Source organism: Chelonoidis abingdonii, chromosome 3 (assembly GCF_003597395.2).
Source record: "Chelonoidis abingdonii isolate Lonesome George chromosome 3, CheloAbing_2.0, whole genome shotgun sequence".
NCBI classification, from domain to species: domain Eukaryota; kingdom Metazoa; phylum Chordata; order Testudines; family Testudinidae; genus Chelonoidis; species Chelonoidis abingdonii.
Genome location: NC_133771.1, coordinates 14639249 through 14665704, shown reverse-complemented (window position 1 = coordinate 14665704; position 26456 = coordinate 14639249). Strand labels below are relative to the sequence as shown.

Below are 26456 nucleotides of genomic sequence, written 5' to 3'. Positions count from 1 at the left end.
ATTTCCACTCTGTACAATGCCCCCAAAGTGTCCCCGAAGCATCCTATCGTCGTCGTCTTATCCTCCCTCTCAGGTGAAATAGGCACGCGCCACTCAAGGCTTGAGCATTTTAGGTTGTCCTGTGTTGGGGTTCGTTTGAGTTACAGTGGATGATTGGCCTTCTTCTCTTAGTTGACCGGAATTGTTTCTCTAGGTTCACCCTTTTTTCACTTTCCAGTGGTGTCATACACCCTGCCGGTAAAAGACATGTTGGTGCGCTATCTCAAATCTCCATCCTAGATTAATTATCACATTTATGCTGTAGTTGCTTTGCGTCTACTTAAGATTCTGATGGTGGCATCAAGAAGCTGTTACCAAGGATACTGAAGATCTTCTGGGGGCATCTGTATGTACTTAAGTTTTTCTGGTTGGGTCTTAAAGTGTAATTTGTGGCTGTACAACATAATTGCATACATGTAGACTATTTCCATGCTAACACTCATTAATATAGATGGACAGGTATTAAAGACTTTTTAGTTAGTAACGATTATTGGTGTGTCATGATCACGAATACTATCACAGCACGAATAGTTTTGGTATTTAAGTTATTTGTCTAATTTGTTTGTGGAGCCCTAATGTACAGAATAGCTCAAGCTGTGAAAACCAAAAATGGCGTAAAAGCTCATAAAAGTGCAGTTCTAAGCATTTTCAGAAACGGTATTTTTTTTTTAGAGGTGCTAGACATATACATTTGAATTCATTAATCCCAACAATAGATGTTTTACAAGTTGTATTTATTAAATAGCGGCAAAAGTACCTTCCATAATACTATATGCAGTACAATTCATAGGAATGCCCCAGTAGCTTGTTTTAGGATAACACACACACAAAAACATCACTGACCAAGCACAGGAGCAAAAAGAATTAATAGTTAGAAAACAGGTTTCCGGTGTTTACTCAATATGTGATGACATACAAACGCAGAAAAAATAGCTTCTATTGAATTATAAATTCCAGGCACTTTCTGGGCCACTAAAGCGCCCGAGAAGGGCGTCAGACACCCGGAGGGGGGCGGCAGGAGGACCCGAAGGGAAGAGGGAGTGCCGAGCCGGACACCGCGAGGACGGGGGGCAAGGGAAATTGGAGGGACCCCCAAAGTCAGCAACTGGGAGCCGCGCTGATGTCGCTACCAGGTTACATAAATCCCAAATGTGGACACGGGAAGCCACCATTTGTTTCAGAGGGAACTCCACGTGGAAATCGTGGCTTTGGCCTTTTTGTGCTTAGCATTTACACTGGTTCAGCTATACATCAGGCGCTACCCCCACCCCTACTGAATCCAGTGTAAACCCAACGTAGACGAGAACCTGACAAAAGTCCTATTCTGCCCACCTACTAGGTGGAGGCTGCAGCCTGCACTGATGTAATGATCTCGTCCGTAAAATGCCAGAGTCCCTGCAAGATCAAAGAATGTAGTGTAGGCCCTGAGATTTCTAATGCACAAAGAAAACAAACATTTCGTAAAGCCCCCAACTTCTAAATCCCAAACCTCTGCGAACACGGGAGGGGAGAATTGTTTTAGCTTTACCAGGGCGGCTATTTTTAGCTACCAGCCTCTATGCCCATGACTCAATCATCTTCTCCTTGCAACATAAAAAGCAATTCGAAAGTTATTCTGCTCAGAAGCCCTGAATTTATCCAGGAAGCAACTTACTTAAATAAAAGGCAGGGACGTACTTTGAATTTTGTGTTTGTTAAGAGCTGTACATTCTCACACCACCTTTGTGAAGTGATGATAGGTATTATCTCCATGTTGCAAAGGATGAAAGTGGGCTGTGGAAGAGTCAGGGTTAGACTTGAGGAATTAATGGCACCCAGTTGTTTTCTTAATCCACAAGACCATGCTGCATCTTACCTACAAGCTTGAATACTCCTTTCTTTTATAAGCCAAATAAAAGTTGGAAGTAGCTATTAGTTTGGATAGAGAGAGGTTAGATAGCGGCGGGTGGGTATTTTTGTTTTCCTCCTCATTAAGACAAAACAGAATCCATTTTAGATCTAATGTCGTCACAGTAAATCAAACTTGTGGATGAATGTTTTCCTCTTTCATATTAAACTAACAAATGCTATAGGACATAACAGTGTATTAAACCAGCTCTACTGGACTGAAGCAAATTTGGAATGGACAATGTTATTTCCTTTTGGAATGGCTTCTCTCCCCAAAAGTGTCTGAGTGGCCGGCATGCCATTCATATAGTTTGATGAATAATGTTTTGGCAATGATGGCTGGAGGCTTGCTTGCTAGTAGCAGTGTTATCCATATGGCCAGCACTAAATAGGCAAGGACAATGATATAGTATGAAGAAAGATAAAGCACAATGTATAAAACCAGGAAAAACAGCAATTTGCGTACTTATATCCTGATGAGCTTTGGTTAAGATAGAGTAAAGGGATCGTCCCATTTCTTCATACTAAGATTTTTATATTCCCTACTAAAATATTTTTCTTTGGCTCCATGATATAGTGAACCAAAAGACTTTTTCCTTGTAGCAACAAGAGGTTCATATAAATAGCAGTATAAGTAATAGATCTCCCAGAAGTTATTGCAGACTTTATAAGAGGTTACATGCTTAACTATTAAATGAACTAGATAATCACTTTAGCCTTAAATTAGCATAGTACATGGTTAGGGAAAGCAGTGCTGTACACCTAATTATCTTAATGAAGGGTTTGTCATTTTGTATGCCTCTCATTTACATTCATCCCATACTACATTTAATTTATAAAGAGGTAGTTTAATTTACAATTTCTTATGCTGTTTCCTGTCCCTCATTAGCTGAATCAAGGCTGAAATGTTCTGGAGTGAACGTGCATGGCTACCACCATCCTCAGCTCCAAACTACAGTGAAACTGAAATGATACAGGACAAGAGGGCAAATGTTGAGAACTGGAAAAATAGCAAAACAGAACATCATGAAATGTCAAACCACATTTTTAGGGTGCTTTTTACTATATTTCCATAAATGCATGAGAGAATTATGTTGCAAATACTTGAAACTGTTTATTTTCATTTTTGGCTTGATTTTCTAGCATTGAAAAAACCATGTCTAATGATCTTGAGCATTCTTAAAGAAAAAAATTATATTTTACATAATGGTTTGCATGTGTGAGTTCCCTCTGGCAGAAGCACTATAATTAGCCTGTCGTCTCTCAGAGAAGAGACTATCTGTCTTAAAAATGCAATAGCGAGTTTTGGCTGCGAGGGTTGAGAGCAGAACATTATGATTTTGTTAAAAGATAAACATTATCCCTTTTCACTTATTCATCTTTCTTCTCTTCCTGCTTCTTTGGCTGCAGAAGTAAAGGACAGCTGAGCACAAACAGTTTTCTTCCTTCCTCATGCAGCAAACCATAGCGAAAGATCTTGGCTCCTTGACATCAATAACTTTGCCTCAACCCAGCTTGGAAATGTTTGGGCAGCCTTTCCAAAAGAAAAAAAAGATACAATAAAAGGGGACCGAACTTCCTGTTTTAGTCATAAAGTAGCAGATTCAGCTAAGACCCACTTTCCTTTGGGATTGTCCATATTCTGCCCTGGAGAGTCAGGGATGTGGAATATTATTTCCTTGCACAACTTTATTGTAGCTATTAAAAGACAATCAAGTAGAATAGGGAGGTGGCAGACAGTGATGTGTGTTTCAGTCTTTTGCGGTCTTGTTACTAAAGGAAAGTAATTTTGGTAGAAATGCTTTGCTGCTTTTGGGCAGCCGTGTCCCTGATCGGGGGAGGGGAAGAAAACTTAAACCACCACAGAGCCAGAAAAAAATAACTGGTTTGAGTTGGCACAGCTGCTCTGGGGTGTGTTAACTCTTGGTATTATTATGACTGAGGTTTGATTCCCAGCATTGACAATTAAATATGGAACCAATGATCACAACTGGTATCTTTCCAGGCCTAAATGGCTACACCAGCAGGGATGGGAAGAAGGTGAGGCCTTCACTGGGGCAAAGAGTACAATTAAATTCCATTTTGCATTTTGGCATATATGCACCAGCCCATGATGGCATATAGAGACATGTTGGTGAAAGGCTAATTGCAATTGTAAGGACCTTAATCCATGGGCAGTGGTCATGGACCATAGACCTTAAGAAAAGTAGTTGGTAGCTACTCTGACTTTTCCAATTAAAATATATCACCTTTTTCTTCTGGGCACCAATTCTTCTACTGTTACTTTATCACCCTGCATGTTTACCTTTCTTTACATGTCACATCTTTTGTCCAGAATCCAGAAAGATTATTTTCTCTCCCCTCTCTCCTTTTCTAATGTTTCTTTTGGCTAAAAAGATAGAGACTTCCTCAATTATGGGTTCTTCTGTAAAGTTATAATTCTGTTTATTTTAATTCTGTATTGCAAGTGAGTGGCGGTACAACATTAAATTTCAAAAGGAGAGCAGAGAAATATGGTAATAATGAGTTCTCTGGGCACCCACCTATGCTACTGCAGGTCTGTGAACGTCTGGAACTGAAAGTTAGCACCTGCAGAATAGTTCCAGCCGCAACACTTTACTGATATTTCAAAGGCCAACTGTCTTCAGATAGTCATGCGAGCTCTTCAAAATTGCAGATTTCCCATTTCATTTGGAATTTAGCTCCCTCTTAGTTGTGTCACAAACCCAATGACAGCAAGTACATTTGTCAAAAGGTTAATTCATATATCAGTTGCCCTGGGTCCAAAACCCAAAATAGGATTAAATGTATCTTGTTTCAAGTTTCATTTCCAAGCTTGCTCCTAGTCTACTGATGGGCAACCCCAAAAGGTTCATCAGTTCGATCTGGACAAGCTCCCTATCACTGGAGCTTACCTGAAACTTTTGGATCTGCAGAATTGAGCTGTGTATCCTTTGAGAACAAATTTGGGTATTTGTGATGGGATTTGCTTCTGATAGGGCAAAAATCCCCTGAGAATAGCCTTTCTCGTAATATTTCAGCACTTTTACTCTTGCTCCCAGGCAGACACACACACACACACATGAAAATTAATGGAAAAAAGTAACTACACCTTTTCAAAGTTCAGAAGAGTTTGGGTCAGAGTTGAGAGATTGACAGGATTTGATAAGATTTGGGGATCTTTTTTCAAGTGAAAGTTGAAGAAGGGGGAACCAATAGTGTAACAAACAGAAAGGCTAAAGGAGGTGTTGATCTGACAGGATAAGAAAGAAGCTGAGGAGTTGGGTGGACATACCTGTAGGGCAATTTTTCTCTCCCTTTGTGAATGATTTTTGATGGGCTTTTTTGTTGCACTCTAAATGGAAGGGAGAGTTGGGAAGAATAGTCTACCAGAAAAATACTCATGTGAGAGGCTGAACAGAATTTTACTCAATAAGATTGAAACAATTGAATGGTAGCTTCGAATGGTAACTGCTCCCATGGCAGGTCTTTCCTTTTGTTACAGAGCTCTTCTGAACCTTTTTTTTGCCCTGAAAATGCTAGGGACTGAGCTTCTCTGACTGTCCGACAGTTTGCCCTATAAAGGGAGAAAGTACCCCAGTCTGAAGGGCCCATTAATCTGCCCACATCTTCAGTCCCTTTCTTCTCACTTCCCTCAGTGTTAATTCCTTTCTCCTTCAGCTTTTGTGCTCCCAGCCACTCTTCTGCTTCCTAGAGTGGTGCAGCTGATCTGCTAGAGATGGGAGCCACAATGAACAGCTCCATTCAGTGGTCCAATTTGGTATTATACCTTCCATTTTAACTTCTGTGAATGAAACACTCCATTTACCATTGTTTTAAGGAAACGTCAAGGGTATGAATATCACTGAATGCTGCATAAATTAACACCAGTTCTGAAGATACGGTTTTGTTCATCCTCAGCTTCTACAACATATTGAAAAGGCATTTGCAGGAAACCAATAATGAATTTGACCCATTATCCTGTTTGTTTTGTAGTGCAGTGATCTTGCTTCCTTTATATTTTTCTGGTGCAGAATGACATTGTCTAGAGTAAGACCAGATATTTGTCTTTCTCTCCTATCAGTCCTTTCCCTTATCTTTTGCTAGCAGCAATCACATCAACCTTTCAGTTCTGAGTAGGAAATAGGATCTGTGATTCTCTTTAAATTTCTGGCACTCAGCAGATGAGGTGGAGTGGAGTCTTATATTAGATGTACAGTGTGTGTCACTTCCCAGAGATGAGCATATCACTAACACTGTGAATCAGCTTCTGTATAAATGTATCATTTTGTGATGTCTTCTCTCATGTCAGCTTGGTTTTCCCAACATTTTCTCCCACTCATATTCACTTGCTCCCAGAGATCATTCTTCCATCTCTTTGTCTTCCAACCAGGTTCTTGTAGGAAGTGAGAGCACATCCTGTGCTCAGGATTACATCACAGGAAGGCAGAGCACATCTTCAGCAGTGTTCTCAGTCGCTGCTGGTACATAGCCTGCAGAACTGGTTCTTGAAAATCAATGAGAGTTAGGTTTCTAACTCGCTTAGGTGCTTTTGTAAATCTGACTTAATGCCTCCCTGCATCTTAAGGCACATAAATGGCTCGTAAATTTGGCCCAAGGTGTTTTTAACCACCATGACATCTACACTCATTCTATTTGCACTATTGCTACCAGCCTGATTGTGTCAGCAAAGGGCCAACAGTTTAATCAAAAAACCTAGCATAGAAACACTCACTCCTACAGCTGTTACTTGTATGGAAATAAAATCCAGAGAAATTCAAATTACAAATAAGACAAATTTTTAACAGTGAAAATGATTAAGACTAGAATAAACTCACAAGGAAAGTGATGGAGTCTTCCTCTCTTGATGTCTTCAAATCAAGACAGGATGCCTTTCTGGAAGATCTGCTTTAGCCAAACCCAGGTTATTGGGCTCAATGCAGGAGTAACTTGGTGAAATTTTATGGGCTGTTTTATACAGGAAGTCAGACTAGATGTTCTAATGTTTCTTCTGGCTTTAAAATCTGAGTGTATGAATGAGAGTACTCCCAATGATACAGAGAGACTACACAAGTCAGTAAGAACTGCAGGATCGAGACCAGTATAGAACAGTGCTGCTCAGCAATCAAGACATCTTCCTAAAATATTTTTAAAGTATCATATAATGTATGTAAACAGCATTTCTAGACCCTGGTTTCTAATGCATAACCCTGATAACCCTGAATAAACAGAAAATGACCTCACAAAGTGATTTAGTGTAATAGTGAACCAATGATTTGTTGCAGACTTCAGTTTAATTTTTAGTATCACAGCCCAAGTTTAAAACCACAGCCTAAGTTGGACTTTGTTTCAGTATTTCAGTGTCAGGCTTTATGGGTCATTGACAGCTTTTTGCATTAAATAACAGGGAAGCGCATACGTGCATCATGAGCCAGCGTATAGCATGGGTGGTTTTAATAGATGCAGCAGATCTTCTGTAGTAACACCTTTATTAATAGTTCACTTAGCCCTGTTTTCAGATAGTGTGATCATGAACATACAGAGCAGGGAGGTATGATATAGCCTGGCTCTTTCCTCTTCTGGATTCACCCTGAGGGAAAGCAAGTGGTGCTACCACAAAGCCCACCCTTGCTGGTGTTTTGCCACTAAGTGGAGGATGGGGCAGGAGTGCAGTTCTGTTACATGTGGGATTCCGTAAAAGTTCACCAACAGAAACTGCTTTGGGAATGCACTGAATGAGAAAATTTGCTGGCTGCCCTATTCCCTTTTGGGCTTGAACTAGGCTGGCCCCCTCCAGTGAAAGGGAAGTTGCAGTTATTTTCCACCAACATAGCCCTTGAATCTAGTTCATTTGTCAGTTCTTTAAAATTTTCAGCATGAGTATTGATAATTCAGTATTCTCACCAAATCGTGGAAACTCACTGCAATATCTTCATTACAACTGCTCAACCCCCCCAAAATTGGGAGGATGATTTTAGTCGAATTTTCAACAACAAAATTCCTTGGAAATTGGAAAAATTTCATGCAGCTCTAATCTTGGGAGTAGATGTGTAGAACGTACATGAGATCTGGAAAGATAAAGGTTGCTTGCTAAAGATGGTCACCACATGAAAAATATTTTTTTTTACCGTGGTTCAAAACATACTTAAATTATAGTATGATCTTAACCTAAAATACCTAATGTTCATGCACCTAGGAAGGAATGTTTACTGTGAAAGACTATTCAACTTGCCATTTTTAGAAATATCTCCATGTTGTAAATGCATTCTGTCGGTGTTTGAATTTGAAGCCATGGTCATCCCCACATTTTCACAAGTAAATCAGAAGTGGTTCCGTATCAGTCATGGGGTTACCCAGGTGTAAAACAAGAGTGAGTAAAGCCTTCTGGTTATACAAAATTGTATTTCCATGTATTTAGTTGGAGCATCTGGCTTAGACGTTTTTTGTTTAGATAGTGGGAAAACAAACAAAACAAAACCAAAAAAAATAGTGCAACTTTTACTAAGGAACATTTGGATTTGTACTGAACTATCTGAACCTTTTAGAAAGCCATGAATTAATTGTACAGTACTTAAACACCTATTTTGCACAAACTTGGGTACTACGCATACTCCTTTCATCTAGAAGATGATTGCTTAAAGTAGTTTACTAATTTAGGCTATTATAGCAATAGATTGTATCTGAGTATCTAATTATTTCTATTTATAGTAAATAATATGTCTTTTACTGAGTATTTTATTCAATTATTGGTTGACTTTGCAACCAATCTCTCTCTCTCTCTCATATCTATAAAATCTGATATGCTTTAACTGAGGGCCCTGTTAAGGAAATCATTATGTGGCACTTTGGGGAAAAAAATGAATATGCGGCATATTATAAGGAGTATTGATATAATTTGTTTATAGTGAATGTTACTCGGCAAACCTGTTCTGAGCAAGTTACATAGTGTCTGGGAAACAACATCTCAGAGCTGGATTGGGTAATGGACAGTGGAGGCTTTCTCATCTGGTGCCTGTTCAAATCCAGCCTAAGTCAGTAGAGATTGAAGAGTGGTCTATGAGGAATGAGTTGGTTATCTCAATCTAATGCTTTGCTGAACAATATCCACAACACAAAACCAACACCCCATTTGGCACCCTGGTAAGTAGTTTCAGCACAGAGGCCAAGGACTGAATCAGTAACGGAGACTGGAATACTTTCTTCTCCTTCCCCATTGAGACTGACACACTTCATTGGGGCAGCATGGGGAAGATTGTACTGATTGTTTTGTGGATGAAAAAAGGATTCAGTTCTATGTCAGTCTGATACCTCCTATGAGCACTAAATAAAATGGTGTGGCTGAGGAGCCACTTAGAACTGATTGCCCGTGGGGGGGAAATTCACCCCTGGGCAGAGAGCGAGTAGAAGGGTTTGCACCATCTAAACTATTTGGAGGGGTGAATTTCTCCCAGAGAGAATACCCTGGTATATGACATCTTTGCATTTTCAAAGAATTCCATAAGATTTAATTACACAGTTCTCATTGACTCATACCCATGAGAGCTGAAGACAAAGGAAAAGGGAAATGGTGCAGACAACCAAGTAACATTGATTCATGAAAAACAAATAGAAACTTGCTATAAAGTGCAGTTTGTGAATTAGTCTAGTTCCAGAGCAGGGCCAAGCTATGAGGCCAGCAGTTCTGTGGTGGAAGCTCCAATTTTTCACTGACATCAGAAGCATTTATGGGGGGATATTTTCAGGAATATGAGCTGTTCTTGATCAGTTTTTGCAGTGGATTAGGCACAAACATGCTTTCCTTGGGCATCAGGTGTATATGTCTTTTTTTTCACTCTTTTTTCTCCTTAAGTAAAGGGCCCAATAAAAAGAAGATTGAATTCTCCACTGATGTTTGGGCTCTAAGGCTGAACCTACGTATGTGGGGAGTGTGCAACTTCCTTGTGCTTTGAAGGCTCTCTGCTATGGAACCCCATCCCTGTAACACAAGAGAGAGAAAACTAATGAGCCAACCTCAGGTGTCCCAGAGCCCCCCATCCTCAGAGCACAGGGAGAAGGAGAGGACTGGCTGCTTCTATGTGTCAGCAACCCTAGAAAATATTGCACCCCACCTACCCCAGCTACGAAATACCCTTCCTGGCTGCTGGCTCTCCACAAGCAATGTGACCTGCTCCAGGTTGCAAAACTCACAAAATCCCCATCAGAAGTGCCCCTACTCGTCCATTTTCAAACTCTCCGGTTTCCCCATGAAAGATACCTAGCCGCCCCCTCCAAAAATGTTCCTTTTATAATCATCCTGACCCTTTACTAGATGGTTAAACCCTTCTCCGTTCTCAGTGCTCCTTTTTATGCTGCCACAGCCCTCCTGCTCCACATGATAAGCAATAAGTCCAATTTTCTGCAGATCTAGTAATATAGTTCTACAGTAGAACTAGAACTGCCTGCAGGAGAGGATAAAGCAGGTGTTGTCTAGGATCCAGTCACAGTGCGACCCCACTCTTGGGTGGTGCCAGTAAGATCCAGGGACTACAGGGGAAGAGTCCTGGAAGAAGTGGAGAGAGAATATGGGAGAAGCAGGAGAGAGTGTTGACACAAGAGTCACGATAACAGTAATAATGGTGGAGGCAGAAAAGGAAGGAGAGATTGAGACATGGAGGCTTGTAAGCAGGGTTGGATTGACTGAAGTGGTGTGAATGGACAGAGACACAAATAGAGGGAGAGGTGTAACTAAGGTGAGGGAGAGGCACACCGGGATAAAGGATTTTAAAAGTAACAAATAGAGGCATAGAGGGGAAAACAGGAAGAAGAGCTGCCTAAGAAAAGAGAATATCCTGAAGAAAGATGAGTTAGAGAAGATTTCAGTTAAGTTGGATGCTTTATATATTCTAGACAATTAGTCTGAGAGGGCAAACAGAGATGAAATGACAGACTGGTGAAAAAGTGCAACAAGATCTAGAAGAAAACAGTGAAAAGAAAAGGGAAAGAAGGCAGAATAAAATTCAAAAGAGATATTGTTTGAGAATTTCAAAGCCGACTTAGGGGATTTAACCAGGCAGTTCCAATTTGAGAGTAGCATGGCTAAAACCTCTAGTCTGCTATGAGACTCTCCAGCATAGTTTTACCTTTTATAGAAATGGTACCAATTATTATATGTTAACATATGTACGTTATTAAATATGTATGGCTTTCCAATTATTGCCTAGCCTGGAGGACACTAATAGTACAATATTGCCTCAGGCTAAAAATAGTTTCTCAGATTCTGCAGTATTGACGGAAGCAGAAGGCTTCTGTCAATAAACTGTTTTTACCTGAAGCATTTTTGGTGGTGTTTAATTTTTCTTTCCTCTGAGCCAAGCCAATTGTATATTTTTGTGTAGTTGTGGACATACAGACCCAAAATGGATATGCAATAGGCAGAATTTTCAAAAGCATTCAGCATCCACATTCAGGGCCAGATTTTCAGAAGAACTCAGCTCCCATTTAGGCACTAAAATAAGTGGTCGGATTTGCAGAAGAATGCAGCACATTGGGTGCACATTGGACACTGTGCTCTTTTGCAAATCTGGCCATGTGTATCACATGTTGCTGAATGGTTTTGAAAATCTGGTTCTTATTTTGGTGCCTAAGTGGGAGCTGAGCTCTTCTGAAAATCTTGCCCCAGTTGTCGATATTGAGAACCTGAAAATATAACTCTGTGCTCTTTTGAAGATATGGCTCTGTATTGAAATACATTTTAATTGTATATGCAGTATTCATTGGCCCTGATGACATGAAGTGTGGGTGTAACCATGGACTTCTCCCTACCCCAAAATGTGTGTGTTATGGAGGACCTCAGGTAGACTTTCACATCTGACTTTGCACTGTTTTGCTGGCAAAATAGAACTAGCCTTATTGAATTCCCTTAGGTCCTCCTCACTGCAGACTCAGTAATTCATACAGCACAGGTTTCTGCTCCATTTTCATGAGGAATTTTTGTAGGGCTCTTGTTGAACACCAGCTGCTGATTTGCAGCATTGAAAACTTGAAGTGATCTTCTGCAATAGTTAACCCATCTTCAGAGTAAGATGATTTTTTCATTTTAGCCTCAGAAAGTCACGTTGGCCTCTCTTGACCCATCACCTGAATAGGTATGCAGAACACGAGCAAAATAAGAGGTTGAAAATGTCAGATTTGTCACAATACACAGACTACACTAGTCCATTTTCCTACCGTGTGCAATGAAAATCTACTTGTTCCTCCGCACTACATGGTAATGGAGGCTGCTGCTGAATGTCACTTATAGCAGTGTTGTCTGTGGATATGTTCTACGATGTGAGACTACTGATGCATGGGGGTCTGTGACTTTCCATGTTCCATATGGAAAACATCTGTAGCTGGCAATGTATGTTCCTGAAAAGCAATGTTCTGCCGTTTTAGCATTATGTAGGTCCAGTGTATCAACCTGACTTTGCAGAGATGTTGATTATCACACTCTCCAGATCCAGGTCGTTTGCAGAAATGCCAAAATCATCTTTTCAGCAAGACAGACGTTAACATTTTATCCTGCATTATGCAAAATGAATAGAACAGGAAAAGTATATGGTAGTTAAAATGTTTCCAAAAATAAAACAAAAGAAACAATGTCTTACCCTTTATTGTGGCCTCTTAACTCCAGTCCTTGGAGAAGCTTGCTGATTGATGCCAGTGATGTAACCTGAAAATTAATGTCAATTACCCAAAACAAATGCATATAAGTAATGTTAAGGGTCTGATTTAAACCCACAAAAGCCAGGAAATCCAGAGCTACTGTAGGGCTGAAAGCCTGGACTTGACACTCCAGCCTTACCACAAGCCATTGTGCAGCGAAAGAAAGCAAGAGAAAAGGGAGCAGCACCATCACGGGGAATAATGCAGCATAAGCACCACACCCTCTCTCTGCCCCAAGCCTGGATCCACAGGGGCCCTGTATGCTTTACTGTGAAAGTAGAAAGTTCAATGTGGCTCAAGAAATGGTTCTCTCCCCCTGCCTCTTTTTTTTTAATTAAACAAAACTTACCTTTTGGGATTCAACTTAATTAAGTGTTCTTTACTAGAAAATAAGTGATCATACTTACAGTGCTTGCTTACTGTTTTTGCTTACCCAATATCTGAAATGAAATAATTGCTGTCAGTGTAATTAGTGTATATGAAAGATACTTGCTGCAATAATCCCACATCCTAATGAGATCAATTTTGCACTCATGATAAATGAATACACACAGTAATGGAGCTGTTCTGGTGTCAGCATGCACACAAATCAAGATGTTCTTACATCAAAGAAGTACTTATTTAAAAGAAATCTTTCCTATGGGATTTAAATATTTTGCAATATATGATTTTAAAAAATGGGTTGTGATATCACTGCAAGCCCTTGATGGAATTATGAGTGGGTAATCCATCTCTCCCCATTCATAAACCTATATTTAAATGATTGAACAATGGCAGTCAGCCAGGGGAATCTCACAGCCCAGCCAGTTTGTTGCTAGACAAATACTAGTTGTAGATTTAAACTTACGCATTTCTGCTGTAATACTGTATACCAAGGAAATATTAAATGGCTAGTTTTGTCTAAGAGCATAGATTTTGCCATGATGGATCAAACTAATGGGTCCATCTAGTCCACTACCCTGTCCCTGACATTGGCCAGTCCTAGACACTTCAAAAGAAGGTGCAGTTAAGTGATGACTAGCATAGCAAATACAATAAATGGGAGAGGGATGTTGAAGTGAATTGTGGATCATTAGCTCAGCAGAATAACTTAGATATGTTACAAAAATGATGGACAAATTAAAAATGGTAGAAAAACAGGCAGACACTTGGAAAGTTTTTATGGATAACTTGAACCAGATCAGAGGGAGTGGGATGGCATGTTCCCCCCATCTTCTCAGGCAACTTCACCAGTTTATGAATGGGGATGGTCCCTCGTGACAACAGAAGGAGCCTAGCCTTCCTCACATGAGAGCCCATCTCCGTTCCTTCCTTTCATCCACGAGTGACTTACTATCCTGGATTCTGAGAGGTGTAGTTATATCTGAGAAGTTTTCAGAGTCTCTCTTTTTTTTTTTTTTTTTTTGGTCTTCCTCTTTGGATTGGATACAACAAAGATTCTTTTGTATCTCTGTGTGGATCTGTTGATTCTTCCTTGTGCAGTAATCTTTCATGTTTTCAGCTCCCAAGTACACACTGAGGAGTACTCCTGCAGTGCCACCACTTAAAACAGTGAAGCAGGCACTCCTCTCTGCAGCAGGCCAGCTCCACTTGCTAGTGTTGGTTAAAGGGAGGAGCCATGACACTTCCCCTTTGGGGATGGCTTGCAGACTAAGGAGAATAGCAGGAGGCAGTCACTGTACTTCAGGGAGCATAGAGATTGTAATGGTGATCCACAGTGTGAGTTGTGGAAATGGGAAAATACGCTTTTTGCCCTCCCTGACTTGCACATCTGGAAAAGAGCAATCCAAAATCTGGTCCTTGACAAAATAGATGCAGGTGTTTCTTGAGCATATCTTGGTATTGAGATCTTAGTTTTGCATACGAGTAGGAGATGGTGAAAAGCATGAGACATTATCACAAAGGCCCAGTCAGTGGATCAGCCAGTGTCTGTGAACAAGCTGATCGTTTTTGTTATTGAGGTGGTCTTCTCTGCACATACATTTTGTATTATGCTAATTTATCTATATTTTAGACTGTTTTCATCCCATGATCCACTGCTTAGATATTGTGTTTGCACAACTATGTACTTTTCATTACTTTAACACATAATACTCTTTAGTCTGGTGTGTCAACAGAAAAGATACTTGAGCAAGGCTAAATTAATTTGGGTGGTTGTTTAAGGAAGAGAGATTTTGTTATGGTTGTCAGCGATCAAAAGCAAAACTTGCAGAATAGATGAGTTGATGTCCCACCAGTGTTTAACTGTCATCCTTCACATTTTTAATTGATATATTGCATTGTGCACACAGTAGGTAAAGTACTGTGCATACAACACATAAAAGTAACCCTCAACACTTAAGTAGAAGTGCCAAGTATAATTGAAGATCAAATAATTCTAATAGAATATAGTCTGGTTAGAGTTTAATTCAGAAATGGGCCTTAGCCTTAAAGGCTGCAGATATTTGAATGTGGTGTTCCAGTTCTGGCCCATTGCATAGCGACAACAAAGTAAGTTCAGAACTGGATCCAAATTCTCCCAAAGTTCAGGGAGAGTCAGGTGTCCTGTTTCAGTTTCAGTCCATCTCAAATTAAAATGTTACAAATGTCACAAAGTAATGTATACTTCTGGTAAAAGATTAGTATTACAGGATAAATTACATCAGTGCTTAGTCTACAGCAATGGGTGGTATAGAAATACTTATGAAAGGTAGATTTGGTTCCATTTTAGAAACTAATCCTGAAATCTTACTCAGGACAAAATACCACAGTCTTTACGCTGGTAAAATTCCTTCCTGTTAATGTCAAAGGGAGTTTTTCCTGAGTAAGGATTGCAGAATGTATGTTCCTCTGTTTTTAATCAGGCTAACTGCAGTCTATGCAAGTTTTGCCTGAGAGGGGTGAATAAAACCTGAGTAAAGGTGCTTAGGATTTGGCTCTTAATTCTTCTCCTCAGGGCAGAATTCATTCTGTATGATTTTTTTAAGCTACTAAAATGTTGGTTGGCTTCCATTTGAGTTCAAATCCTAATATTACCAAATAATTATGTGTAGATGATTAAATGTAAAAACAGGCATGTAGTCTCCAAATTCACATTTCAGTCTGGGTGGCTGAAATAGCTTATAACATTCAAAGCATGAAAATTGGGTGGAATTGAATAAATTAGCAGAATCACAAAAGGAAACCACTATAGGAAATAGTTTTACACGTGTAATCATTGAAATACTCTAGTGAATGTGTCAATCTGCACTAAATAAATATATTTGTTTATAGACATGCTCTGTATTAGCTTCCACTCTTTCACAGCACTTTGCCAAATAAAATCCCACTAGAAGTAGGATGTTCGCACCCGAGAAGGAGTTTCTTGGATAAATATTTTTTCTATATTTGAGACCAAAACCACTTCTACAAATTTCTGACTTTGATTGAAATAGTATATTTCTTTTGCTTTTTTTCTTCCCATCTCCTCCACTGGCAACCACTGATGCATTACCTTAACTCCTCTTACCTCCCACTGCTATGGTGAACAAGAACCCCACTGGAAACAGAGTGCATCAGTCAGTAATGAGCACTGACCAGTAATAGAACTGGCCGCACCCAAATGCTTCTACCAGCAATGGCCTTGGAGCCTGAGAAAATTTCTCTGTTTGCAGAACAACTTTCTGCACTCTGCTATTGGACAGGATCTTATTTTCCCAACTAAAATAATTCACCGGATTAAAGAAAGAATACAAAATTACATATATTGAATGCACCATTCATTGAATACATTTGGGGGCGAGGGGGAGTAAGTTGCAAGATTTCTGTGGAAACTGTGTTTCAGTTTAACATTTAAAAAGGAGTTAATCAAATCCCAAGAAATGATTGAATAAAGGTAAAGGACTTTTATAAGCTATTGTTTTTCCTAAACCAGTTAATTCATTTCAAACAAAGGTCTATTCCTCTAATTTAGTAGCTGCTGATTTCAATATCTGCCTCCATAAATGTAGTATTTTAGACATAAGAACTGGTGGGAAGAAATAATCTAATAAAAATAATTATATAGAATGCTGTATTTTCAGTGCTGTGCAAACTTGAGCTCTGTAATAATCAGTCCTCAGAACTGGGCTTGGTGAGTAGTAGTATTCCCATTTCAAAGATGGGGGGAATGGAAACAAAGAAGAGTTAAGTGGTTTGTCTGAGGCCACACAACAAGTAAGTGTCAGAGGTGGGATTGGAGCCCAACTCTTCCTGGCTTGTACCTCTGTGTTCAAGTCACGGGACCACACTCTCCCGCTACCAGGAAAATTGTTTTCAGTACACAAGCAGGGATTGTGAGGCATAATGACATTTAGAGCAATTAAACTCTCTTCTATGCTGGCCAAAGTAACAGCCTGAGCCCCATCAGCAACTAAAATGCAACCTTGCAAGGCCAAAAGTATCTGCCCTTGGACAGGAGTCCAGTCAGGCCATTTCATGTAGAATTAATCTGTGTCACAAGTCCAAGGTGGTCCAAACATTTGCAGTACATTTTCACATGGGAGTTCTGTGACTAAGTCTCTACACAGTGCTCTGAGTTATAAACAGTAGTTTTCAGAATCCAACCATATATTAAAGTTCTCCCCAGGTGTCTCAAAACTTTAACCTCATTCTCAGATCTAATAAACTTCCCATACGTATTTTATGGTTGCAGTACAATTAAATCCAACAAGTTGAGAAATACCAAAAGAGGACCCTTCAGCATATCACTCCAGCAGTCTTTCTCAACCTAGTTTGATATAAATAAGTAAAATTGTTAAGGGGCAAAATTCTGCCCCACACCCTTGTGGATAGAGAGTGTCCCTGTTGCAGTTCTACCGTGTTGGACAGGCCAAGCTTTTGATAGCCCACTCAGGAGTGCATTCTACTTTTAAACCAGAGGCTGGGAGTGGACAACAGGGGATGGATCACTCAATGATTGCCTGTTCTGTTCATTCCCTCTGAAGCACCTGGCACTGGCCACTGTCAGAAAACAGGATACTGGGTTAGATGGACCATTGGTCTGACCCACCATGGCCATTTCTTATGTTCTTATACAGTGGAGTGAAGCTCCCTGGGAGGGATCCTTGTGTGCTATTGTGGATAGAGACTTTGGGGCAGTGGGTGGGCCTTTTGAATCTGCTGCTGTACTGGTTTGGGTGGAGAAGCAGAGACCCCTGAAGAAGACTGTGTACTGGGGAAAAGTTTTTGGGCTACGTGAAATAAGAGTCAGAGCAGGATTTTTTTTTTCAGTATACTAAGCAATGTCTCATTTTCTTCAACAATGCAAAAGAATTTCTCTTCCTCAGACAAATAAATCTATTAAAGTTGGTGGCAATGATGAAAAGGACTTTGGAAAAGTATGTTTGTTTTGCAATTTACTATGCTGCCAAGTTTTGCTGTATAGTTCAATTTTTTCCTTCACTGTCCATTGTTTAAAATACCCTCTGAGAAACTTACAATGATGTTTCTCTCCCTACCAATCTTGTTCTTTTTCTTTTTGCAAACATTGATACCCTACTCCCATTGATAGCCCAGTTTTTACTACAGCAGAAGCCCATCATACCTTTGCTTTAATTTCATTCATTATGAGGATATCAACACAGCCCTGAAAACAGCATTTGATAGTTACTTGCAGTGTTCCAAGCTGGTAAAATTAGCTGAATGACAGTACACAAGCCAAAGTCAACTGTTTCTCCTGTCCAGCGTCAGTGGGTAACTGAGATCAGAATTTGGTCTTTGTTTTTCATAGATCCTATATATGAACAGAGACTGTTAAGGGATTTTTTGTTATTCTCTGCAACAGCGTTGGTGTAAACAAGTAGCCCTGGCGTAAATAAGAATCTGGCCAAACCCTTTGTTTTCTGCCACACCATAGTTTGTCTCTTGTTTAAAAATAAAATAAAATGCTTTTATAATTGTTGTTCTCAGCAACAGAAAACAAGGATTTTTTTAAGTTACTTTGAATTTGGGATGTAAGCAATTTTCTTTAACAGACTTGAGTAGGGTACATGTGCATCTTGATACAGCAGCCGTGTTCTGTGTGGTTATTAAAAAGTTGACACCACTGGCAGATAGGCAGTAAGCGGAATCACAGAACTGACTTCAGTGAAAAGCATTTTGTTGCAGATTGTTGAAGGGTTGGTTTTTCGAGGCTGCACTTTTATCAGTGGTTGCTTGTGATTGCCTTCATAAAATGTCCTGGTGTTTTTGGTCCAATGTCTAGCGGGCAAATGTTCACATCACAGAAGCCACTGTTGTAAATTGACCCTTATTAGCAGTCTCAACAGTCAAAGAAAAAATAGGCACAAATGCTGAAGTATTTACCTACCCCTAGATGTGGCTAGGACTAGGTTGAAGCATATAGGTGGGTCACTACTGATGAGCTCACTATTTTATGGATAGATGCTACACTTTCCAGTACTGTTGATCCAGTGCTAACATAAATTAAATCAGTAAGGATGCATGAATGCAGCAGAGAGCAGAATTTGGATGGCTCAGCATTGCCACTCATGGATACATATGTGGTATTTATTATTAATTTTTTGTATAATGCCAACAGTATATACTAGGCATTTATATAAATAATACATACAGTTGGAATAATATCGAACATCTGTGCTATGACTACTGATTTAACATGGGGTAGTTGAAGTGAAGCTTTAATTGCTATTGTAATAAATTAAAGAAGAGGAATACAGTATTATACTTCTTCTGTATCTATATGTATTTTTCGTAAGAATAGTTCATATCCGCATAGGTTAAGTTGGACCTAAACAGAAGCAACTAATTCTAAATGACATATGGATTTTCTTTTTTCTACAATACTGTTTATACTTAGCCCCTTACATTAATTTTTATTGTAATCTCTAAATAATCTGACACTTCTTTGCATGTGGTTTGATGAAGCAGACTGGAGAAATTAGAAGAGTAACCTTTTAATCACTGGGTTTTTTAATGTAGACATTTCTGTGTTCAAAGAGTTCTGAATCTGTCCAAAATGACTTGTTTGATATTTGGGGGCTTATGAAGTTTCAAAGTTAACATTCCACAAAGAAAATGGAAAGAAGAAATGGGGGGAAAGAGCATATTTAAAATTAGAGTATCTTTGTGTTTTATGGGTTCCAGGTTATTTGGAATGGAATGAAAGTTAATGATACATCCTTTTTTCCATCCTGCCAGCCAGTATCTGATCCAAGAACGTCTCTTACTTAGAGAACAGGGCTCCCTCCACTGTTCTCAAATAGAGGCTTCCCCTGTCTGAGAGATAATCCTCCCTGATTTTCACAGTAAAACTGTAAAAATGCAGGAGGAGAAATATTTAGTTAAAAAGTTTTCCGTACAAGTCCCATATCAGAGACAAATTAAACTCATATGGTTCAATTTACATGTATGCAAATATCAGAGGTAAGAGCAAAATTATTAAAAGGAGGAAAGCCCCATGGTATATCACAAACAAGATGTGGAGCCTATTTGTATTTATGCTTGCTGATGAAGTTCAGCCAAGGCTTTTGCTTTGATTTTGGTGTCTCAATCCGCCATTCGCTTTGTAATCAAATCACTTGCCCACCCACATACACAAGGACAACAAGAAAGCAAGCCGCCTAGTTTTGAAAAAGCTAATGCCCAACTTGGACAGAAAGGGCCCTTAATTCAGAGAGAGACAATTTTTCATTGACACAATGCACCAAGTTCTGTGCGGGTGTAAATTTGGCATCTCCACAGAAGTGAATGGAACTGTAGAGTTACACCAGTCAAGAATTTGGCCCAATATACTTTAGCACTTGGAATGTACTACTCAGAATGTGCTACTCAGCAAAGTTTCAATTTTTACCCAGTGAAAGATTTAACCCAAGCCAACCAATTCAAAAATCATGGCACATCTGTTTCTTTCTCAGCCCAGTATCAGTCTCTCTCCCATCATGTTACCGCAGTGAAATAATTCATGCAATAATAGAACTTAACTAAAGCTGGGTCTGTCCAGCAGTGTTAGGATTCTGATCTGGAGTTCTTACAAATTCAGGAGTATTCAAAGTCTTGGGTTTGCTTCAGGCTCACCTCTGTGACTCACTGCTTCAATATGTCTGTGTTGAAAAACCCGGTGACACCTATTCAATAAAGTGACATCGCAATGCCAATTAGACGTAGTGTAAGTTGTGTTGCATTCTGAATGACCCTGGGCACTTGTTATGGGATAGGAGTGGTGTTCTTTCCTTTGTTTCTTTGCACATCTCTTGCTAATGTGAATAAGAAAAACATGTAGGGCAAAAAGATTAGAGCCCCTTTTTGTATCATTTAAGGAGTCATTTGGTGAATACCTGTTATATGGAGATATACCTATCTTATAGAACTAGAAGGGACCTTGAAAGGTCATCGAATCCAATACCCTGCCTTCACAGCAGGACCAAGTACTGTCCCTGACAGAATACCTATTTCTCAGGCTTAGTTTCTAAATCTGCATCATAATTGTATGCAGCTTCCATTTTGTAGCTAGATAAACAGTTCTGCCCTCTCTCATCCAAACAAAGGTAAAGGAATGGAGTTGCTTGCACATGACTGAGAGATAGCACAACAGTGAGCTTCCCTTTCTTCTCCTGACAACACATAGAAATAATGCCAGTGACTTCATACTGTTTCTAAAAACTCAATTTGCTAGATGACTTGCATTTATTGAGTAATGGTAGGAGTTCTAGAAAAGGACATTCTTGCTATCAACAAGTATAAATCTACTTAAATAAATTAAGGGCTGTAACTGTTCCTGAGAGATTGATGATGTGACTCTTTAAAAGAAAGATAGAAAGATATACATACAGAGGATACATGAGGGTACAGTGTGGTGTAAAGGTTTTATTGGCATGCGTTTGGGATTGCCATGTTACTTAGAAGTGGAAAGCTGGGGGTTGGCTCTACAAGTCATCTCAGAAAAGTGAAGAAAAAGGGCCAGGTCTTCATTTACACCAAGACTGCTGAATGCTGCCAGAGTGATATAAGGTAGCCTTGGTGTACATAAGAATCTGGCCAAACCCTTTATTTTATGCCACACCATAGTTGATCTCCTGTTTGAAAAAAGAAAATGTTTTTAGAATTGTATAAAGAATTTATAAAACACCTGTTGGCATTGTTTTTCACATATCTTGGTCTGGAGAGCCATGGCTTTCGATACCATGAATCCAACTGTCCTAGACCTTAGAGATAAATATTCTGACTAATAAATTTTAGATACCTATAAAATAGCTTTCCTATGCATAACAGTGTTTAGACGTTAAGGTCTGATGTCCTGATATATCAGAACTAGGTAGAAGTGCTGTCTTCCTCTTGAACCGGGTGATTCAAGCTCCCAGCTGCTATAAAGGACCAATTCCGGAAACATTCCCTTTGGGATGAAGTTGGAGGTACAGCCCATGCTTAGGTAAATTTTTCTGAGACCACTGCAAATGAGTGGCACTCATTTATAAGTAAGTTATTCAGTAAAATGTGCATAGATGCAAATCACTTTGGCAGGCAATGGAAGGGAGAAGTGTTTTGTTTTCATTTTCTCTGAACTCCAAAACAGCCGAAGGGATTTTGTTCAGACTTTCCAGAAAAATTCAGCTTCAGGCAGAGATTAAAGAATGGAAAATTTCAGGCTAAGGATGGATGAGTGAAAACAGGGATTTAAGTAGGAAACTTATTTGCAGCCCTAACTATAGCAGACACTAACTATAATATATTGCTAAATATAGGCTAGTGGAGTGTCCCGCTTTGTGAAGATGTTGTCTTCCCTGCTCTGAAACTTGCTTCTAAAATGACCTCTTTGGGGGTATAGGGAACCATATAATGTTGCCTATGTTGGAAAATTGTAAGCTTGATTATTTCCCAGGTGAGCACAGCCAAGCCTGACTCTGCCTTTCAGCCAAAAACCCTTTCCCCAACAGGACAGAATATAACCATTTATCTTTAATGTGAATCCAACATTAGTCTCAGGTTCATTTATCTCAATGTAAACTGAACAGTAGCCCTAAATATTATATTTATGTGTTAAAGGTTGTCGCTGTGGTTATAAACTCTGTAAAATATTGAAGTCAAGGAACTAAAGCATTATTTTTGCATGGACTTCAAAATGCCAGCCATAATGGTTTGAGCAAGCTGTGGATCCAAACTCCCTGGGAGTTTATGCTTGTGGTTGTGGGAATATACTGTATCCTTTTATTAAAGTTATTGTCTGGCCTATTTTTTGTATATTTCATGTTTGGGTGTTGGGTTTTTTGATTTGTCTTTTGTTTTGTGGTGGTATTGTCTTGTCTGATGCCTGGCTGTGTATCCTTTTGACTAATGTTCTTTTTTATTTTAATACTGTTCAATGTGTATAATGTAGTATGACTTGTATGATAGAGGGTGCTACAGTAAATAGCTGGCATGTTTTCTCTTTGCATATTCAGTATGCCTGAAAATGTCTCTCTATAGAAATTGATTAGTGGTGTTAAGTCTATTCACTTAAAATTCAGTGTATATATATCATTTACATCAGAAAGTTACATAAGACTAATCCTTGGACTCATTTAGCACCATTATTCAGTATCCAGTTTAAAAGAGGGAAATTGATTATGCTCATATTAGTTAGGAAATAAATTCAGAGTTTATATATAAACACCCAGAGAAACACAAAGGTGGTAATGGATGGGTACTACTAAAGAGACATCTATTTACAATGATAGGCACCATATTTAGGTTTTGTGAACTGAGATTAGAATCTGTCCCAAGTTTTCCAAAACTAAGAAAAATAAAAATGTTTCTACCACTTTTCAAAAACATCAGTGGAGAAAAAAGTTCTATATGGAGATAAATATATTCCTCAACAGTGTCTGCTCAGACTCCTCACACACATTGGAGCATTATGCTTCTTAAGCATAATTATCCACTATGGTCATTTTAGCTTTTCTTGTGAGGCAGCTGATAATAACCACTTCAGAGATAGGATGTTGCACTAAATGGTCTGATCATATATGACAGTTCCTTTGTGGCTTTACATAAGAGGCAGAAAGTGAACCTAACTAAGAACTAGAGTATAAGCAAAGTGAAACAGAATCATCTATTTTCATTTTCCAAGCTGAGTGACAAACAGAAAGTAAACCAACAGTATGCATGGGGAAAGTCATTTAAAATCCTTTCATTCTGAAGATGTTATTAGTATGACAAATAAAGAAATATTTTTCAACAATATGCATTTTAACTTGACAATATCCCCTTAAAATTGTGGTGTCCAGTTTTGTATAAAGGAGGCATAACTTCCTGCATTAATTCAGGAGATGTTTAAAGTATACAGAAGATATATTAGTAAGATATAGCATTACATCTTATTAAAATTCTCTTACTCAACTACTGTTTAACCCTCCCATTTCGTTATCAGTGGAAAGACTTGATCCTAGGCTACACTATATGGGAGATCAAAGTTTTCTGTACTGCACAGAACTCCTTTAAGTTTAATTTGGTTTTGGGAGGATATACTAGTGGCTGTTTATATAGCTTTTGGCCCAGACTATAAATTAAATCTGGAAAAGCTGTAATGAGTCAGTAATTTATAGACTATTAAGATTTTTAGGTTAGAAGTGATTCTTGAGCGATGTGAATAGAGAACACATGGTTATGAAGGACAAACAGATTCAGCATAATAGTATATTTTTTGTCCCCGCATATTTTGTAGGCAATTAACAAAATAATATGTCATCTTTTTGCATATCTGTTGCTCTCTTGAAATAGAATCACTAACCACTTGTTAACCACACTGATTTTTTAATAGACAAAGTGGTTGCTCATTGCTTCCCGACCAGAAATGTTCATATTAAGCACACTATTAGATTGCAGCCAGAATAGTCTACAAAACAGGAAGAAAGCCTTGCCTTGCTCTGCCTCCTTCCCTTGTTTGTGTTGATGTGATAATTCATTACAGATTTTCTCTTTCTTTGACAGAGTGCCTACCGCAGAAATGGGATGACTTTTCTAGCCTGCTAGTATGGATGTGGCTGCAGTGACAGGAAAGGCAGTGTTATATTAAGGTGATTTTCTTTTCCCCTCCATGGAAGAAAAAAAAAACAAGCTCTAATGTGTCTGTGTACCAGTGAGTGGGCTGGTTTGTTGTGACTATCTACTGGCTGACTCCGTCTCTTTTTCCAGCCCCCTCAATCGTTATTCTTGTTTACTAGCTGGAATGCTAAGCTAATTAATGGCAGGATGTTTGGGATAGTGTGTAGGTGGACAAGAATGCGGATCACACAATTTTGAAATTTGCAATGGGCTTACTTCTGTCAGCCCCCATGTCTAAAGTGCAGTGTCATTTTTTATTTTTGAAGTCTGTATGTTTTAATAGATGTGTTGTTTTGTGAAGCAGGTTTGAGGCAAAAAGAGGCCAAGGATGTGGATGATTATTTATGCTTGCCTTGTTTTTTCAAAAGTAAAACTGCATTGTTTTGCATTTAACTCCTCTCAAATCAATTTTTTAGACAATGCTAAAAGAATAATACCCTGTCTAGCCAAACAAGGCGTTTTTCAGTGAGGATGATGCATAGGAGGGGAGATGAGCTAAGTTCAGATAAGAAGCCTTTTCAGATAGGAAGACTTCAAGTAAATGACTTCAGGTCTTCTTGTTTCAGTTAAATATTAGCATTTTTAGAGTCTCAATGACCATCTGTACTGAAATCTCTTTTCTTATCCTCTTCTCTCCCCTGAAGTCAGTGGGAGTATTTCTTTTGATTTTAATGACCGTCAGATCTGTCCTTTTGGCTCCCGTTCACAAGGTACTTAAATGTGTATAACTTTAAGCATAGTTTCTGTTGACTTCAATGGGACTACTCAAGTACTTAAAGTTACAGCCCTGCTTAAGTGCTCTGCTGTACGGACCTGATCCTGTTACTGTTAATGGGAGAAAATCCAGGCCCTTTATTTATTTTTAATTTCTGTTGCTCCGCTTTGGTTTTTTTCTTTCGGTTTGATTTGGGGTTTTGTTTTGTTTCTTCAAACTCTGACTCTCCCTATAGCCCTCTTCCCTTCTCTGCTCTTCCAGTCTTTGATATCTTCACAAGCATATTCATTTCTTCCCATGGAAAGTGTACATATATAGAAGTAACCAAGGTCACACTTGAGGAGATAAAAAGGCTTAGGCCCAGATTCTGCATCAGAATCTGCTACTGTGCCCCTATGGCATCCCATTGATACAGAAGTCAGCGCTAGTGTATCCCAAAGCAGAGTCAGGGCCTTAAACCTTTAAGAAAGACAGAACACTCAGGAGACCTGGGAGATCAACTGTCTGCATTACTGCTATATAGGGTAAGCAGTCTCGTCCTTTGTGCTTAGTATGTGAGGTTTCAACTCCTGCCACTTCTCTGATACAGTCTTATACTTTATAAATGTTTTCATTGGACAGTACCTGGACCCACTTGCGGAAAAAAAATTAAACTAAAAACATAAGTCTCTTCCTTGTGATCAAAAAATTGTGAACCATTGTAAGTGTAATCACAGTGCATCCAATATTTCTGCCATCCATAAACTGCGTCCTTTTTTACCTGCTGCATGCCAGTCCTTCTGGAATTAATCTGTATGTAAAGGACTAAAAATAATGTGTACAATACAGTATATTAAAAAAGAAAAGTTTTCTGATGTTCCATCTGTGCTTGTTGAAATGTATGATTAAACTTTTCTTTTTATCATCATTCTTATTTTTCTTGGCGTCCCTAATCATGGAAAATTATATGCTTGCTGTAAACATCCAGACTTTTTAGAAAGACACCAGCATTTATTGTATTTGGTTTCGATCTTCAGGCATATAGACAGAAGAAACCATTTCAGGCGCTGGGTACTGGAATCCAAATTCCTTCCTTAACTGTATCTCTCCCACATTT

General features: G+C 39.0%; 1 protein-coding gene across 13 annotated transcripts in view; it reads left to right on the top strand.

Annotated features, from left to right (window-relative positions):
* The window catches only part of SUPT3H (SPT3 homolog, SAGA and STAGA complex component), a 559042-nt gene that overhangs the window by 489212 nt on the left and 43374 nt on the right, over window positions 1–26456 (top strand). For 7 of the 13 annotated variants that reach the window (XM_075063607.1, XM_075063608.1, XM_075063609.1 and 4 more), the window contains one exon: window positions 3385–3504. The exons of 1 other annotated variant lie outside the window; for it this stretch is intronic. In XM_075063607.1, the coding sequence (XP_074919708.1) occupies window positions 3385–3489 (105 nt within the window). In that variant the 3' untranslated portion in view covers window positions 3490–3504. Of the gene's footprint in view, window positions 1–3384; window positions 3505–24531; window positions 26268–26456 lie in introns of those variants that run through there. 5 more of the 13 variants (XM_075063614.1, XM_075063613.1, XM_032802085.2 and 2 more) reach the window with 2 other exon arrangements.